General features: G+C 39.6%; 1 protein-coding gene across 12 annotated transcripts in view; it reads left to right on the forward strand.

Moving 5' to 3' along the window:
- The first annotated feature begins 789 nt into the window (after window positions 1-789).
- LOC123520866 overlaps window positions 790-16,230 on the forward strand; it is a 39,843-nt gene continuing 24,402 nt past the window's right edge. For 4 of the 12 annotated variants that reach the window (XM_045283511.1, XM_045283514.1, XM_045283515.1 and 1 more), the window contains exons 1-3: window positions 1,187-1,330; window positions 8,098-8,214; window positions 14,181-14,296. In XM_045283511.1, coding sequence (XP_045139446.1) covers window positions 1,294-1,330; window positions 8,098-8,214; window positions 14,181-14,296 — 270 coding nt within the window. In that variant the 5' untranslated portion in view covers window positions 1,187-1,293. The other 8 variants (XR_006679403.1, XR_006679404.1, XR_006679405.1 and 5 more) reach the window with 6 other exon arrangements.

Consider the following 16,230-nt stretch of genomic DNA (forward strand, 5'->3'; position numbering starts at 1 on the left):
TATCTTACTTTACAGTTTATTACTAAGATTGTATAGATAGTTTGCATTGATATTTAAATGTAAAAATAGTGAATGCGTGAAATATGGAGAGAGTATGGGCGAGTACAAAAAAAAAAAAAAAAGTCTTACGTTGTCGATGTCAATGTAAGATATAATGATAACAAGCGGATTTTTATACGTGTGTGTGTGTGTGTGTGTGTGTGTGTGTGTGTGTGTGTGTGTGTGTGTGTGATCAATAGCTATCGGTATATTTCCACTGTGGTGCAACATCCACGTAACCAAAATGCTGAAACGTACACTTCCACCAACACAGCATCACTTCTTTTAATTTAATAGGCTGAAGTTGAAGTTAACAATATTGAGGCGTATATATATATATATATATATATATATATATATATATATATATATATATATATATATATATATATATATATATATATATATATGGTTTTAGTGAAAGATTATCAAGATTTCTATTTAATCAAGAAGAGAAACACTTTTGAGAATCCGGCCGATCATCTCTGTGGATTTAGTCGTGGTGAGCATTTCTGAACGATCGGCCGGATGCGTTACGTGGGCGGGCGGCGCGCACTCACTGGAGGACGTGGCACTCAAGCATTAATGAATCATGCCCTTGATGACGCACTAGCTATTCCCCTGTGACATTTACAGTGTTGTTCTATCACAATTTTGCTCTTTGTTTTGTCTTGTTATAATGGTATAGGTGCCAGAAGATGTACGTACGTTGGAACGAATATATATAGATTCTAGGAAATATTCTAGCGCTGCATGCTGGAAAATTCGAATTATAAGTTGGTTAGTTACTTTTGTTAGATCTTTGACGAATAGCTACGTAGATCATCGTCGTCGTTGCCGTCGTCGTCGTCATCATTAGCGCCCCTCTTACAAAACACTCATAGTGTGTAGTATCCAGAAACGAACGATAACAAGTTCGTAGAATGGTACGTACATAGGGACTTACATAATACTCAAGGCTACAAGGCTATCTCAGGAACACTTGAGAGGGCGATCTTTACCTTCCCACCACCACCCCATCTCATCACCCCCCCAACTACCTGTATTAGGTGATTACACGTACCCTCCACTCCACAACACCAGATACCACTCGTGGAACTACCAACTGGAATATTCAAACCCAAATCCATCATGCAGAGAGGTATTAAGTGGATGTGCAAGTGTAGCTCTGTCAATTTGGGCGGAGAGAGTGCCATAGATTAAGGTGTAAATGCCATCCCTAGTACGAGTCAGTCCGTGAGGCATAAGGTTGTTATGGCGGCTGCGGGGACCAACGGCGCTGACCCGACAGGTTAATATTTACTGTTTTCCTCTATGATTTACCAAAACTTTTCTCTGTGCTACTGCAGATAGGTCCATAAAGGTATCTTCTTCCCATCGGTAATAAAGCAAGGTTGTCCTTAAATTGTGTTTGTGGTAAATTGGTTGTTTTTCTTCATTATTTTGGTTAGAGTCAAAACATTTGGGTTATTTGTGTTTATTAGTAATGTGTGGTTGTTACGCAATGATTCGTGTATATATCAATAGCCAAGACTTACATAATATCTTGGTCTATCATAAAGCAGCCGCACTGGGCTAGGCTTAAGTATAAAGTGAACAAATAGGGATATGTATTCTCAGTCAATGCTTGCCTTACATCATTTTAAGTATGTACCCTCCTATATTCCTAGCAGTAAATCTTTATAATCTAGCCGCATCAGATACATGCACGAAACTCTTATAATCATGTAGAATTCTCGGTGACCTTGCCATGAACGTAGATAAATTGCGAGGTACGTGTGTTGTATGGCTGGAATAGCACTCAAGAGTGTTACAGAAATTTTAAGATTTTTAAGTCCAGCGGTGTAATTTTTTAGGTGCTTCGTTAAGTTAGGGGCATTGTCCTAATATAGACGTCCCTCCAGCTCTCCCTGTTTCCCGGCTCCCCCTTTGCAGCTTTTTTATGCAGATGATTGGACGTTACTTATATGAAGCCACATTATTAGCCAACAAGGGAAAGAGAGAAGAGATAATAAATGGAGGGGACACAATTAAAAAGAAGGTAGAAAGAAAAATGGATAATAAGTATCCAGAGGAAATGGAAATAAAACAGGAGATAGAAAGGAAATGGATACTAAATGGAGGAAATGGGAATAAAAACAAGAGATAGAAATAGAAATGGATGACAAATAGAAGAATAGGAGGAAATGGGAATGAAAATATGATTATGAATAAGGGAATAGGATGAAATGATGATAAAACAGCAGATAGAAAGACAAATGGATAATGAATAGGAGGAAGAGGATAATGAATAATGGAATAGGAGCAGATGGTAATGAGTGGTAACAAATAAGGGAATAGTAGGAAATTGGAATGGAATAGTAGGTAATTGGAATGAGAATATGTAACAAATAAATGAATAGGAGGAAATTGGAATGAGAATATGGTAATGAATAGGGAATAGGAGGAAATGGTAATAAAACTGCAGATAGAAAATGGATAATAAATAAGGGAAGAGGATAACAAATAAAGGAATAGGAGGAAATGGGAATGATAACGAATAAGAGAAGTGAAAATATGATAATGAATAAGGGAATGGGAGGAGTGTGTGTACATGTATGTAGTTGACCAATAGTGTGGCTTTGTACACGTGATATTAAATCAGCTGTGTGAAAGAGCTGTAAATAGAGGGCCAGGAAATGAGGAAAGCTAGAGGGACTTCTTTATTAGGACAATGGCAGGTTAGGTTAGGTTTATGTTTTGGTTAAGTTAATGTCACTAGTGGAGGATCCTGGAGGGCACAGCACATAATTTATTGAGCAGTTTTGGTTCTGTTGGTCATTTTTGTTTTCTTTCATTTTTTCTTTATTATGTTATTATATTTCATTTATTTTATAATATGTATTATGATAAATACACAAGTAGGTGAATGCTGTTGTTCAAAAAATTTGGAAAAACGACAACAATGCACACAATGCCTGCTCTCTCAGCTGGTGGTGTATAAACAACAATAACCTTGCTCTGTGTTCCGCACCTTTGGAGCACTATATTGAGGCTACATATTAGGGCCCATATCACTTCCCAAGCAGATCTACGGTGTAACCACCTAGAACCTGGATATCACGGTCACATATAGGTTACTTTAAACCACTCAACAAATGACATAGCTTCAAAGTGGTATGTGGTGGGATTTGAATGTCTGCATCCTTTCCTCCCTCCCTCCTCCTCCATCACTTACCACTATTAGCCAAAAATGCATGTCTGCAAGGTAAGAACACAAAATAAACTTTTGCTGTTATTTCATATATTTTCATGCATTGATAAAAGTATGCATGTGTACATAATTGAAAAGGCAAAACAAATTTCTCCTATCTCCACCTACCTCCTCCACTGACGATTATCACGGAGGTGAATGTAAACAAACCTTTACACCAGCTCTCTCTCACTCTCTCACTCTCTCTCTCTCTCTCTCTCTCTCTCTCTCTCTCTCTCTCTCTCTCTCTCTCTCTCTCTCTCTCTCTTCTTACTTAAAAAATTCATCATTACAGTGGTACCTTGAGATACGAGTTTGATTCGTTTCATGACCAAGCTCGTATCTCAAAAAGCTCATATGTGAAAAAAAAATTCCTTACGGAAATGCATTGCAATGCCATTAATCTGTTCCAGCCTTCCCAAAAAGAGAATCTGTATTTTTTTATGTATTTTCAGGTCAGAAAAAGATATTTATAAATGATAATTATTGCACAGAAACCTGATAAAACATAACAAAAGATAATACAAATAGATGAATTATTCTTATAGAGCATATTTATCTTGGAGAGTGCATTCTATGGAATGTTACCCTACCGCATCAGCTGGAGTATACAAATATAGCCACACACAAAAGACATTTTTTATGTAAGAGGGAGAACTACCAAGGGCAAAAAATTGAATATTAGAAAAAAAGGCCCTCTTGAATTGTAGTCTCCATAAAAGAATCAAAAGAATTAATCAAAATTCAGGGACAAATGTCTCAACACCTCTCTCTTAAAAGAAGTTAAGTTGTTGGAAGATCGAAATATATAAGGAGGCAGGGAGTTTACCAGTGAAAGGTATGAATGATTGAGAATACTGGTTAACTCTTGTATTAGCAGGTTGGACAGAATAGGGGTGACAGGAAGAAGAAAGCCTTATGCAGTGAGGCCGTAGGAGGAGGGGAGGCATGCAGTAAGCAAGATCAGTAGAACAGTTGACATGAAAATAGTGATAAAAGATAGAAGGGGATGCAACATTTCAGCATTGAGAAAGAGCCTGAAGACAGTCAGTCAGAGGAGGGGAGTTGGTGTGACGAAAAGCTGTTGATTCCACCCTATCTAATAAAGTTGTATGAGTGGAACCTAAACCCTCTCCCAAACATGCGAAGAGTACTCCATACAAGGACGGATAAGGCCCTTGTACAGAGTTAGCATTTGAAGGGGTGAGAAAAATTGGCGGAGATGCCACAGAATGCCTAACTTCATAGAAGCTGTTTTTACAAGAGATGAGATGTGAAGTTTCCAGTTAAGATTATGAGTAAAGGACAGACCGAAAATATTTAGTGTGGAAGAGGGAGACAGTTGAGTGTCAGTGAAGAAGAGGGGATAGTTGTCTGAAAGGTTGTGTTGAGTTGATAGATGGAGGAATTGAGTTTTTGAGGCATTGAACACTACTAAGTTTTCTCTGCCCGATCAGATATCATAGAAAGATCAGAAGTCAGGCGTTTTGTCGTGTCCCTGCATGATCTGTTGATTTTCTGAAGGGTTGGACGTCTCTGAAAGGATGTGGAAAGACGTAGGGTGGTATCATCAGCATAGGAGTGGATAGGGCAAGAAGTTTAGTGAAGAAGTTCGTTAATGAATAAAAGAAAGAGAGTGGGTAACAGGACAAAACCCTGAGGAACACCACTGTTAATAGATTTAGGAGAAGAACAGTGGCCGTCTACCACAGCTGTAATAGAATGGTCGGAAAGAAAATCATCAGTAGAGCGACCTTGACAGAAGCCATACTGGTGATCAGATAGAAGACTGCGAAGTGACAGATGCTTAAGAATCTTCCTATTTAGGATAGATTCAAAATCTTTAGACAAGCAAGAGATTAAAGCTATAGGATGGTAGTTTGAGAGATTAGAATGGTCACCCCTTTTAGGAACAGGCTGAATGTAGGCAAACTTCCAGCAGGAAGGAAAGGTAGAAGTCGATAGGCATAGTTAAAAGAGTTTGGCTGGGCATGGTGCAAGCACAGAAGCACAGTTTTTGAGAACAATAGGAGGGACCCCATCAGGTCTATAAGCCTTCCGAGGGTTTAGACCAAATAGGACATGGAAAACATCATTATGAAGAATTTTTATTGAAGACATGAAATAGTCAGAGGGAGGAGGAGAGGGACAAGCCCAGAATCATCCAAAGTGGAGTTGTTAGCAAAGGTTTGAGAGAAGAGTTCAGCTTTAGAGACAGATGAGATGGCAGTGGTGCCATCAGGATGAAATAAAGGAGGGAAAGATGAAGAAGTAAAGTTATTTGAGATGTTTTTGGCCAGATGCCAGAAGTCACGAGGGAGTTTGAGTTTGAAAGATTTTGACATTTTCTATTTATGAAGGAGTGTTTGGCAAGTTGAAGAACAGACTTGGCATGATTCTGGGCAGAAATATAAAGTGCATGAGATTCAGGAGATGGAAGGCTCAAGTACCTTTTGTGGGCAACCTCTCTATCATGTATAGCACGAGAACAGGCTGTGTTAAACCAAGGTTTAGAAGGTTTAGGTTGAGAAAAAAGAATGAGGAATGTACACCTCCATGCCAGACACTATCACCTCTGTTATGTGTTCAGCACACAGAGATGGGTCTCTGACACAGAAACAGTAATCATTCTAGGGAAAATCAGCATAATACCTCCTCAGGTCCCCCCCAACTGGCAGAGGCAAAATGCCAGAGGCACCTCTGCTTAGGGGGATCCTGGTGAGGGATTGGAGAAATAGGACAAGATACAAAAATGAGATTGTGATTGGAGGAGCCCAATGGAGAAGATAGGGTGACAGCATAAGCAGAAGGATTAGAGGTAAGGAAGAGATAAAGAATGTTAGGTGTATCTCCAAGATGGTCAGGGTGTTGCACCAGTTGCTCTAGGTCATGGAAGATAGCAAAGTTGAAGGCTGATTTACTAGGATGGTCAATGAAGGAAGAGGAAAGCCAAAGCTGGTGGTGAACATTGAAATCTCCAAGAATGGAGATCTCTGTGAAAGGGTGGAGGGACAGAATGTGCTCCACTTCGGAAGTTAAATAGTGAAAGAATTTGCTATAGTCAGAGGAGTTAGGGGAGATATAAACAGCACAGATGAATTTAGTTCGAGAGTGACTGTTGAGTCTAAGCCAGATGGTGGAAAACTCAGAAAACTCAAGAGCGTGGGCACGAGAGCAAGTTAAGTTGTATAGAGAAAGTAGGAGGGAACAGAGAAGGGGCTACTGTCAGTTGCCTCAGACATCTGTGTTTCAGTGAGAAAAAGAAGATAAGGTTTAGTAGAGGAGAGATGGTGTTCCACAGACTGAAAATTGATCTAAGACTGTGAATGTTGCATAAGTTAATGAAGTTTTTTTTTTTTTTTTTTTTTTTTTTTTTTTTTGGTAAGGCCTATAACGCCTGTAGACACACTTGAAGAGTTTATGGGAGGCGTTGTTCAGCTTCCACCCATTAGTGGCGCAGGCAATTTTATTTATAGTGGTACCCATATTAGGGCCCATATCACCACCCAAGCTCATCTTGAGTGTAAGCACCTAGAACCTGGGTATCATGGTGATATGTAGATAATTTTAAACCACTCGACAAATGGCAAAGTGTTTTAAGGCTGTACGTGGTGGGATTTGAACCTACGCGTGGACGTCTGTCCGATCCCACACTCATCACCTTATCCACTACACCACCGAGATGTGTCAAGACATTTTAGGTCACTAACGAGACGGCAATCCAACCTGGGGACATTTCTTGTCCCATCCCCAGAATGGGACTCTGAGGTTAGGTTTGGAGTCACCATTATTTAAATTTTTCATTTTAAGTGAAGGGTGTATGTGTGATATGTGTATGTAGTTTTATGAGAAGTAGGAGAGTTGTCTTTAGAGAGTTGGCTGTAACTGCCCCCTTGAATTGTGTGACACAAAGAGAAATGCTCAGCGAGATCACAACTAGCTTAAAGGGAAGGTTCACAGCACCCGCTGAACTAGTGCTATTAGACCTTGTTGGGAGTAAATTATCGTTTCGGTAGGTGTCTACTTCTTCCTCCTATATTTTGGTGTTCTAATAATCACAGAAGAGCTCGTTGATGTTCCTGGAAACATTATTCATTGAATAAATGAAGTTTTAAGTAGGAGAGAGAGAGAGAGAGAGAGAGAGAGAGAGAGAGAGAGAGAGAGAGAGAGAGAGAGAGAGAGAGAGAGAGAGAGAGAGAGAGAGAGAGGGGAAGGGGGGGAATAGAGGCTGCACCACTGCAGCCATAAAGGTTTGTTTACATTTTCCCTCTTGATGATGTGTCGATGGAAGAGATAGGCGGAGATGGAAGAAATTTGTTTTGCCTTTTCAGTTATGTACACATGCATACTTTATCTATACAGTAAGGCCCCGCACTTGGCAAATCAATTAGTCTGGCGAAATTACCGCCAAATGTAAATTTCACCAAGCATGAGTTCTTTATACCATATAAATTGCCTGAAAATGCCTCAATCAATCTTTGGTCATTGCCAGAGTCCCTCTTTTGACCCCTAAAATACCATCTTTTGAGCTGAAATAAAATCTTTTGCCTTCACATATTAGAACACATGTACAAAACAGACCACTAAATAATAAATAAAGCTAATAAGACATGATTTAAAGGCTGTAACTCCCGTTTTTCCACCCGTTTCCCTTGCCCACTTTCGTCCTTGCCGCCACCACCATTGTCCCTACCCCCACCAGTACCACCTGTTGTGCTGGTGGAGGCCATTTTGGCAGTAAATCACCAGAATTCATTCCCAAGCTACCAGAACAGGGCAGCACAAATAAAATGGCTGAAGGGGACTCTCACTTTGCTTTCTGTCAGGTTTAGAGAGAGGTCTGACATCATCAGGGAGCTGCATGGTTCGCCGTGCGGCTGCCAGGGTACTGCCAAGTTTGAATTCAAATCGCCAAGCGTGCACTTGGTGCACTACTGCCAAAGGTGAATTTTGCCAAGCTGAGATTCACCAAATGCAGGGACATACTGTACATGAAAATATATAAAATAAATGTAGAAGTTTATTTCATGTTCATACCTTGGAGACAGACATCTTCAACTGATGGTGGTGAATGGTGTAGGAGGAAGAGAAGGAGGAATGGATGCAGGCATCATTCACACGTAAATATTAAATGTAAATTAAAACTGCATATTCTTTAGACAAAAAAAAGGTAAGTAAGTAGTGTAAAAATGATGAAAGAACAATCACAGTACATGAGATCTGCAGGAAACATGTAGATGTTAGCTCAGCTGAGGCTGGACTGATGCACCGAGCCACCGACTATAGCAGCAACATCTCCAAGCATGACTCGTATCTCAAAATTTTGCTGGTATATCAAAATAGAAAACTGATCAAATCATGGCTCATATCTCAAAAAACTTATATATCAAGCAGTTCGTATCTTAGGTACCACTGTATTTCCATAGTGGAGAGAGAGAGAGAGAGAGAGCGGTCGCACGCATGTGCCACCTCTGTGTCAGGTATCTCCCCATCCTCACCCCGCCCAGGTATGGTGCCAGGAGCTGTTTTCTGTTGCCAAGTTAAGAGTTTATAAGTCAATGTTGATTCCAGAATTGCCACAGACACCCATTACTCCTGAGATTTTCTATATCAATCTTCTATGCCAGTATTCTGGCTGCTGCAAGGCTTTCAGTGTCATGGACATTGATCCCCCAAATCACATACAGGCAACTCTCACTTTACACAATAGATGCGTTCCAAGAGGCATCGCGTATATCAAAATTCGCATAAAACAAACATGTAATTTTCATAAGAAACAATAGATAATAGGGGTGATACGAGATGTGGTCCAAAAAAATTCGTACAAAATACTCTTATTTATTTGGCAAAATTAACATGTTTTTATTATTTACCATTCTAAATACTAGAAGTGTATTTAAAGTAAAGGGAAAAGCAAGAAATAATAAGAGAAAGCAAAAAATAATAAGAGAAAACAACAAAACAAAGAATACGTAAACAAAACATTCACTGCGTCACTGCCTTCACCACTCACACCACAGTCAGTCACCATCTCCCTCTGAGCTTTACCACTTTATCAAAAATCCACTTATCAAAAATAACCCCACATGCAGATGATGATGAAGGACGTTTTGGAGCCATCTTGGTGAATTATAGGCAGATTGAAGAGATTCCGTCTGTAGTCACTGCTGGCAGACTGCAAATGAGGTATAAGAAGAGCGGGAGCTGGATCCAAGATTCTTTAACAACATCAGAGCAACCTCCTGCCGCAAAATGTCATCCATGAATGCTTGGAGGGACGGTAATGAGGTTGCTATCAGGTTGCTCTGAGGTTGCTTGGAACACCACCTCTGGAGGTGGTGTTATTGTCTTATATATGCATTTATGTTCACAAAACAACATTTCCATTAGCTTTTTGCAAACTTTACCCCCAAGTAAGGATTGTTTTGTAATGCATAGAGTGAAATCTTACATGGAATACCAAAAAATAAAGCAGAGATGAGATCGGCCACAGACAAGGCGGAGACTCGCTGCGCATCTGCCTCATCTGTGATCGATCTCATCTCTGCTTTATTTTTTGGTGTTCCATGTAAGATTTCACTTTATGCATTACAAAACAATCCTTTCTTGGGGGCAAAGTTTGTAAAAAGTTAATAGAAATGTTGTTTTGTGAACATAAATGCATATATAAGACAGTAATACCACCTCGAGAGGTGGTGTTCCCAGCAACCTCAGAGCAACCTGATAGCAACCTCATTAGCGTCCCTCCAAGCATTCATGGATGCCATTTCATGACAGGAGGTTGCTGTGACGTTATTAAAGAATCTTGGATCAAGCTTCATCATCATCTGCATGTGGGGTTATTTTTGATAAGTGGATTTTTAATAAAGTGGTAAAGCTCAGAGGAAGATGGTGACTGACTGTGGTGTGAGTGGTGAAGGCAGTGATGCGGTGAGTGTTTTGTTTACATATTCTTTGTTTTGTTGTTTTCTCTTATTATTTTTTGCTTTCTCTTATTATTTCTTGCTTTTCCCTTTACTTTAAATACACTTCTAGTATTTAGAATGGTAAATAATAAAAACATGTTAATTTTGCCAAATAAATAAGAGTATTTTGTACGAATTTTTTGGACCACATCCCATATCCCCCCTATTATCTATTGTTTCTTATGAAAATTACATGTTTGTTTTATGCAAATTGTGATATACGCAATGCCTCTTGGAACGCATCTATCGCGTAAATCGAGAGTTACCTATATATATATATATATATATATATATATATATATATATATATATATATATATATATATATATATATATATATATATATATATATATATATATATATATATATATATATATATATATATATATATATATATATATATATATATATATATGTATATATACAGGCAACCCCGTTTAACGAAGGTTCACACAACGAAATTTCGCTATAACGAAGGTTTCATTTTACTACCATCTGCTCGTTTAAAGAACACCAAACTCGCTTTAACGAAGTTTTATCCAGGTAATTTTTTCCAAATTTGAAAGCCCCACTGTATCATGCAAGCTGACAGGCTTTTGAATACATCAGGAGCTGCTGGTACTAAGGCCTGCCTCAGGAGAAATCCTGAGACACCTGTAGAATAAAGATCAAGATCAAGCCTCTCGTGGACAACACAGGCTCTGCCGATACAAAGGCCTGACTCAGAAGAAATTCTGTGTCACCTGTAGCATCAAGATCAAGATCAAGATCACACGCACCACTCACTGCCCAGTCAAAACATAACAGCGTCACCAGCAGCTCATCTTCCTTAGTTCAACTTACCACCAAAACCCCCCTGCAATGTGGCCTAACGTTCCTAAGAAGACCAGGAAGTGTCTTACTCTCGAAGTGAAGCTGGGTATTATTCACAGACAAGAGAAAGGCCAGAAAACTAATAACATTGCTTCCCACCATGGCTTGACTCCATCTACTGTCTACTATTTTCAAGTCAAGAGACTCTATTAAGAAGGCTAGTGAGACCTCATCTTCCTTGCAAGCTAAAAGAACCACCTGAACTCGTGACTCTACAATGGATAAAATGGAAAGCCTTGTGGAAATGTGGTACATAAGTTTTGTATGCAGTACCATGATGCGCACTTTGTTTACATTCCACAGGTTGCCGGTTAGTGTATTTCCGTTTCACTCTCCCTCCCTTCATAAAGTTAAGATCATCAACATTATAAAGTTACGTACATACATACATTAGTGTACATTATAATGACTTAAATTAAACTACCTAAATGTTTAACTTCATAATTTTTACTTTCATTAAACCTTTTACTGTACTATGATGCACTCTCACTTTGCTTACTCTCAATGGAAGTTCAAATCAGGGGTTAAACTTGTTATAATCGGTTCGCTTAACGAAGTTTCGCTTAACGAAGTGTTTTTTAAGAACGTAACCCCTTCGTTAAACAGGGGTTGCCTGTATATATATATATATATATATATATATATATACAGTGGGCGCAAAAATAAAGTTTACCCTATGCTTTTTTGGGTTATAAAACACGAAAATAGGTTTAAAGTTCGTTATATTGTGTCCTTATTGATACAATTAGTACTTTGTCATGTTCCCTCGAGTTTTGAGCACCTGTTCGATCCGCTTTGGCATAGATATTGCTAAATTTTCTAAGTATGAGACGTCCATTGTCACCCACATCTTCTTCAGAGCCTCCTTCAGGGGGACGATTGATGTTGGGCGCGACTTGGCTAGGTCGTTTTTCATCTTGTTCCAGGCGTTCTCAATGGGGTTTAAGTCAGGGGAGTTACCTGGCCAGTCCAAAACCTTGATGTTTTGCTCATCAAGGAATTGTTTTACTGCTCGGGACTTGTGTGCGGGGCTCCGTCGTGCATGAAAAATTCCGTACCGTGAATTTCATATGCGGGAGCAGGTGTTCCTTCAAAACATCGATGTAATTGGCTCCCTTCATGGTTACGTTCTTTGGAAGGAAGTAGAGACCTCCCCTGCCCCTCTTCCCACTGAAACAGGCCCATACCATGACGCTATCTGGGTGTTTAACTGTCTTGACCGTGTAGTGGGCGTCATATCTGCTCACGGTGCTGGGCCGCCTTACCAAGCTTGAGCCACCCCTGACGAGCCGAAACGTGCTCTTGTCACTCCACATCACACTTTTCCATTGCTCAGGTGTCCAGTCACGGTATTGCTTGGCAAACTGCAGTCTCTTCTTCCTCATGGTGTCTGTGAGAAGCGGCTTCTTGGCAGCACGGCGGCAGGGCAGGCCGAGGTCTTTTTGCAAGCGGTGTTGCAACGTACGGACAGCGACATCTTGGAGCAGGTCTGGGTGTTTTTTCTTCAATTCTGCTGCTGTAATGGATGGATTTTGCTTCAGCTCTCTCACCAACATCTTGTCAGTCCTCTCTGAAGTTTTCTCTTGCGCCCACATCCCAGTTTGCGAGGTGGTAACGTGCCGGTAGGCAGGGACGCAGCGGACTTTTTAAGCTTGAAGAGGGACACTCTGCTGACATTTAATTCGGCAGCAACGTGCTTCACCGGCATTCCCTGCTCTATTAGGGCAAGGGCCCGGGCCTTTTCTTCCATTGTAAGCTTCTTCCGACCCATTGTGATGCTGTGGTAGTGTTTGGTGTGGTTTTGTGTTTGGTGCGTGGGCGGGAAAGTGAGGGCCCGTGGGGCAGTGCATCATAGGTGTGCTCTCCTTCAGCTCTGAGAGCGCACTAACTGACTCAAGTGTCAGAAGTGGTGTGTAAGGTGGCGGAGGGGAAGCACGCGTCATATCACGCTCCTCCCACCACTCACATCGCGGGTAATTCAAATACAAAGTGGCCGGCGAATTATGCGTTAACTTTATTTTCGCGTTACAGGGGTAAACTTTATTTTTGCGCCCACTGTATATATATATATATATATATATATATATATATATATATAGTAAGCCCCCACATTTAGCGATCCTATTGGTCTGCCGAAACCATCGCTAAATTGAAATTTTGCCAAATTTGAATACTACTTTAAATAGGGAAAAATACCTATCAGTCTACAGTAAGCCCCCACATTTAGTGATCCTATTAGTCTGCCGAAACCAACACTAAATTGAAATTTCGCCAAATTTGAATACTACTTTAAATAGGGAAAAATACCTATTAGTCTTTCGTCCGCCCAAAGTCCCTATTTCGAGTCCCCATTTACAGCTGCAGCATCGCCACCTTCACGAGAATCAGCACCCCCTGAACCACTAGTGGAGGCCATGGTGATAGCGAAACTCGCTAAAACAGCGAGGATGGGAACACAAAAAATTAGTTCACATGCTGGATTAACATACACAATAGCTCAAGTGTTGAGCGGGAATGCCGGAGGCACTGTGGGGCTGACGTCACAGCCAAACAGACATGTGATTGGCTCAGAGCGAGAGGGAGGCGGAACAATTGGCTCAGAGCGAGCAGGAGGCGGAACAGTGTAGCGCGGTACATTCGCTAAATATGAGAGAAAATCGCTAAACTTGAGGGCTTGGCCTTTTTCCAGACAGTCGCTAAATAAGGGTTTCGCTAAGCTAGATTTCGCTAAATTCGGGGCCTTATTGTATATATATATATATATATATATATATATATATATATATATATAGATAGATAGATAGATAGATAGATAGATAATCATCAGCTTTCCAGTTAATCCTCATTACAACTCTCTTACACTTTGCCATTTTATTTCATGAAATGTTATTCATGGAAACTAAAAATGGAATCCAGCTTGGTTTGAAAGAGTGATTTTGTTTATATATTTATTTGCTCTTTATATATATATATATATATATATATATATATATATATATATATATATATATATATATATATATATATATATATCCTTTTTTTATGTATTGGTGGTTTCATTTGGTTTCAGGCGGGACACATGAGTCGGTCAGTGTTGGAAGGAAACGAAGCCATGCTGAATCCCTGCTTCCTGTCAAGCCAATGAAGGAACATGTCCTGCCCATCACCCCACCCCTCAAGAAACCAGTAATTCTTAACTCTGTTTTGTTTTTAAAGATCTTGTAGTTTTGGTGGTAAAATTAGATTGAGGTTATGAGCTACATTGACAAAAATTTTAATTGTGGGATAGTAAAGTAACTCATAAATAATTTTCAGCTTTCACTGTATAATGAATATGTTGAGAGTTCCATTATTGAAGAATGCTTGGTGTAATTATTTAAATTTGTTGTAATTTTCATTTAATGTAATCTTAGATTTTGAATGATATTTGAGTGACAACATAACTTTATTTTCTTGGTCATGTATAAGTCTAAGTGTGACTTTCTAGTATTCATGTGTGCCATATTTCTGAAGTTTAGATGAAATTCATAGAATATGGGATTTAAAGTTTTCATTATATAATAAAGATAACTGAGTATATTTTCTCATGTGGTTAGGTGTCAGTGTTGTATTCCTGGTGTGTTCAAGGAAATTTGTTTTATATCACAGTCATGAGATCATGCCACAGGATGTTTTAGGCTCAAGGACAATACAGAGCTGTATGACATGTATAATTTTGACTTAGGATGATCACATCTTTGGCCAGTGATCAGTGTGATATGAGGGTGCAAAATTGTTATATTGTGGCTTGTAATGAAGCAGTGTGAAATAACATTACTTTTGATCATCAAATACAGGTTTTTCTCATTTTACAATTGGGTTATGTTCCTGAAAACTAGATTGAATAACAAATGATCAAGTAGCGAACTTAAGGTTCAGTAGAATTTAATTTAATGGGAGAGTAACCTAGACCTAGCTTGTATTGAGAGATAGAGAACACTTATCCAGTTCACCCAAAGAGGTAGTGTTATAGGTTCATCATTTTTTTTTTCATACAGTGGTTTCCCCTATAGGCCTATATCCACTGGCAAGAGGAGAAAAATGAGCTTCAGATAAGTTAGCAGGTGCCACTTAAGGCCTGTCCAGACGAAGGGCAGTTGCCCGCCGTGCAAACAGTGTTACCATATCATACTAAGCAGCGGAATGACGTCATAAGCACAGAAACGAAGGAAACACATCTGGCAACAAACAGTGTTACCAGATGTGTTCCAGTCCCTACTCTGTTCACCGGGCAAAGACTGGCGGACGAACTTCTTGTGTCCACACTAGGGGCAGTTGCTCGCTGGGCACAACCCATTGATCGTATATTCCTCGCTTGTTTAGCAGGGTTTTGCAACATGGTTAGCACGCTCTCTATACTATTCTATACTATATGAGTGCCAACCATCACACCAGCAGGCATTACTTCGACCACGGGCAAGAGCAGTTGGATCTCTGCCCGTGGTTTTCTCGCTTCTGACGTCATGTTCGCTCCCACCATCAGAACAGTTAAAGCAGTATGATATCTGGTAACAGTGTTTGCATGGCGGGCAACTGCCCCTCGTCTGGACGGGGCTTTAGTGGCAAGTCTATTCATCAATCCACAGCTTCAAGGGGAAAATTTTTTTCTTGTGATGTGGTATTGTTTTTTTGCCTCTCCTATCCTTATTTTTTCACCTAATTGAATAACATTAATACACAATGTGTATTAACATGTATTGCTTTTATACCGCAAATATAATATAGATACCTCAGGTAGTTTTTGTGCAAAAATGATTTTTTGGCCGTTTCAAAATCATGATATAAAATCATAACTAATAATGATATGGTAATATCCTCTTGATCAGAGGTAATAGACATACCAACCAACATATCGGCGTATATGTAAACTAAATTATAACAGTTTCAGCGCACTACAAAATAATATTTTTTTATTCAATATTATTTTTCTGTGAACATCCTCTATACACTCATGTAACTCACTCCAACACACACTAAATACAAATATTTATTCACATGATACTTTGACATCTCCTTGGAGGTTGGTAATGGTATACCAACACAAGGTGAGTTCTCCCTTGTCTGGTAGGCTTCTAGCTCCT

Source organism: Portunus trituberculatus, chromosome 47 (assembly GCF_017591435.1).
Source record: "Portunus trituberculatus isolate SZX2019 chromosome 47, ASM1759143v1, whole genome shotgun sequence".
Classification (NCBI taxonomy): Eukaryota; Metazoa; Arthropoda; class Malacostraca; order Decapoda; family Portunidae; genus Portunus; species Portunus trituberculatus.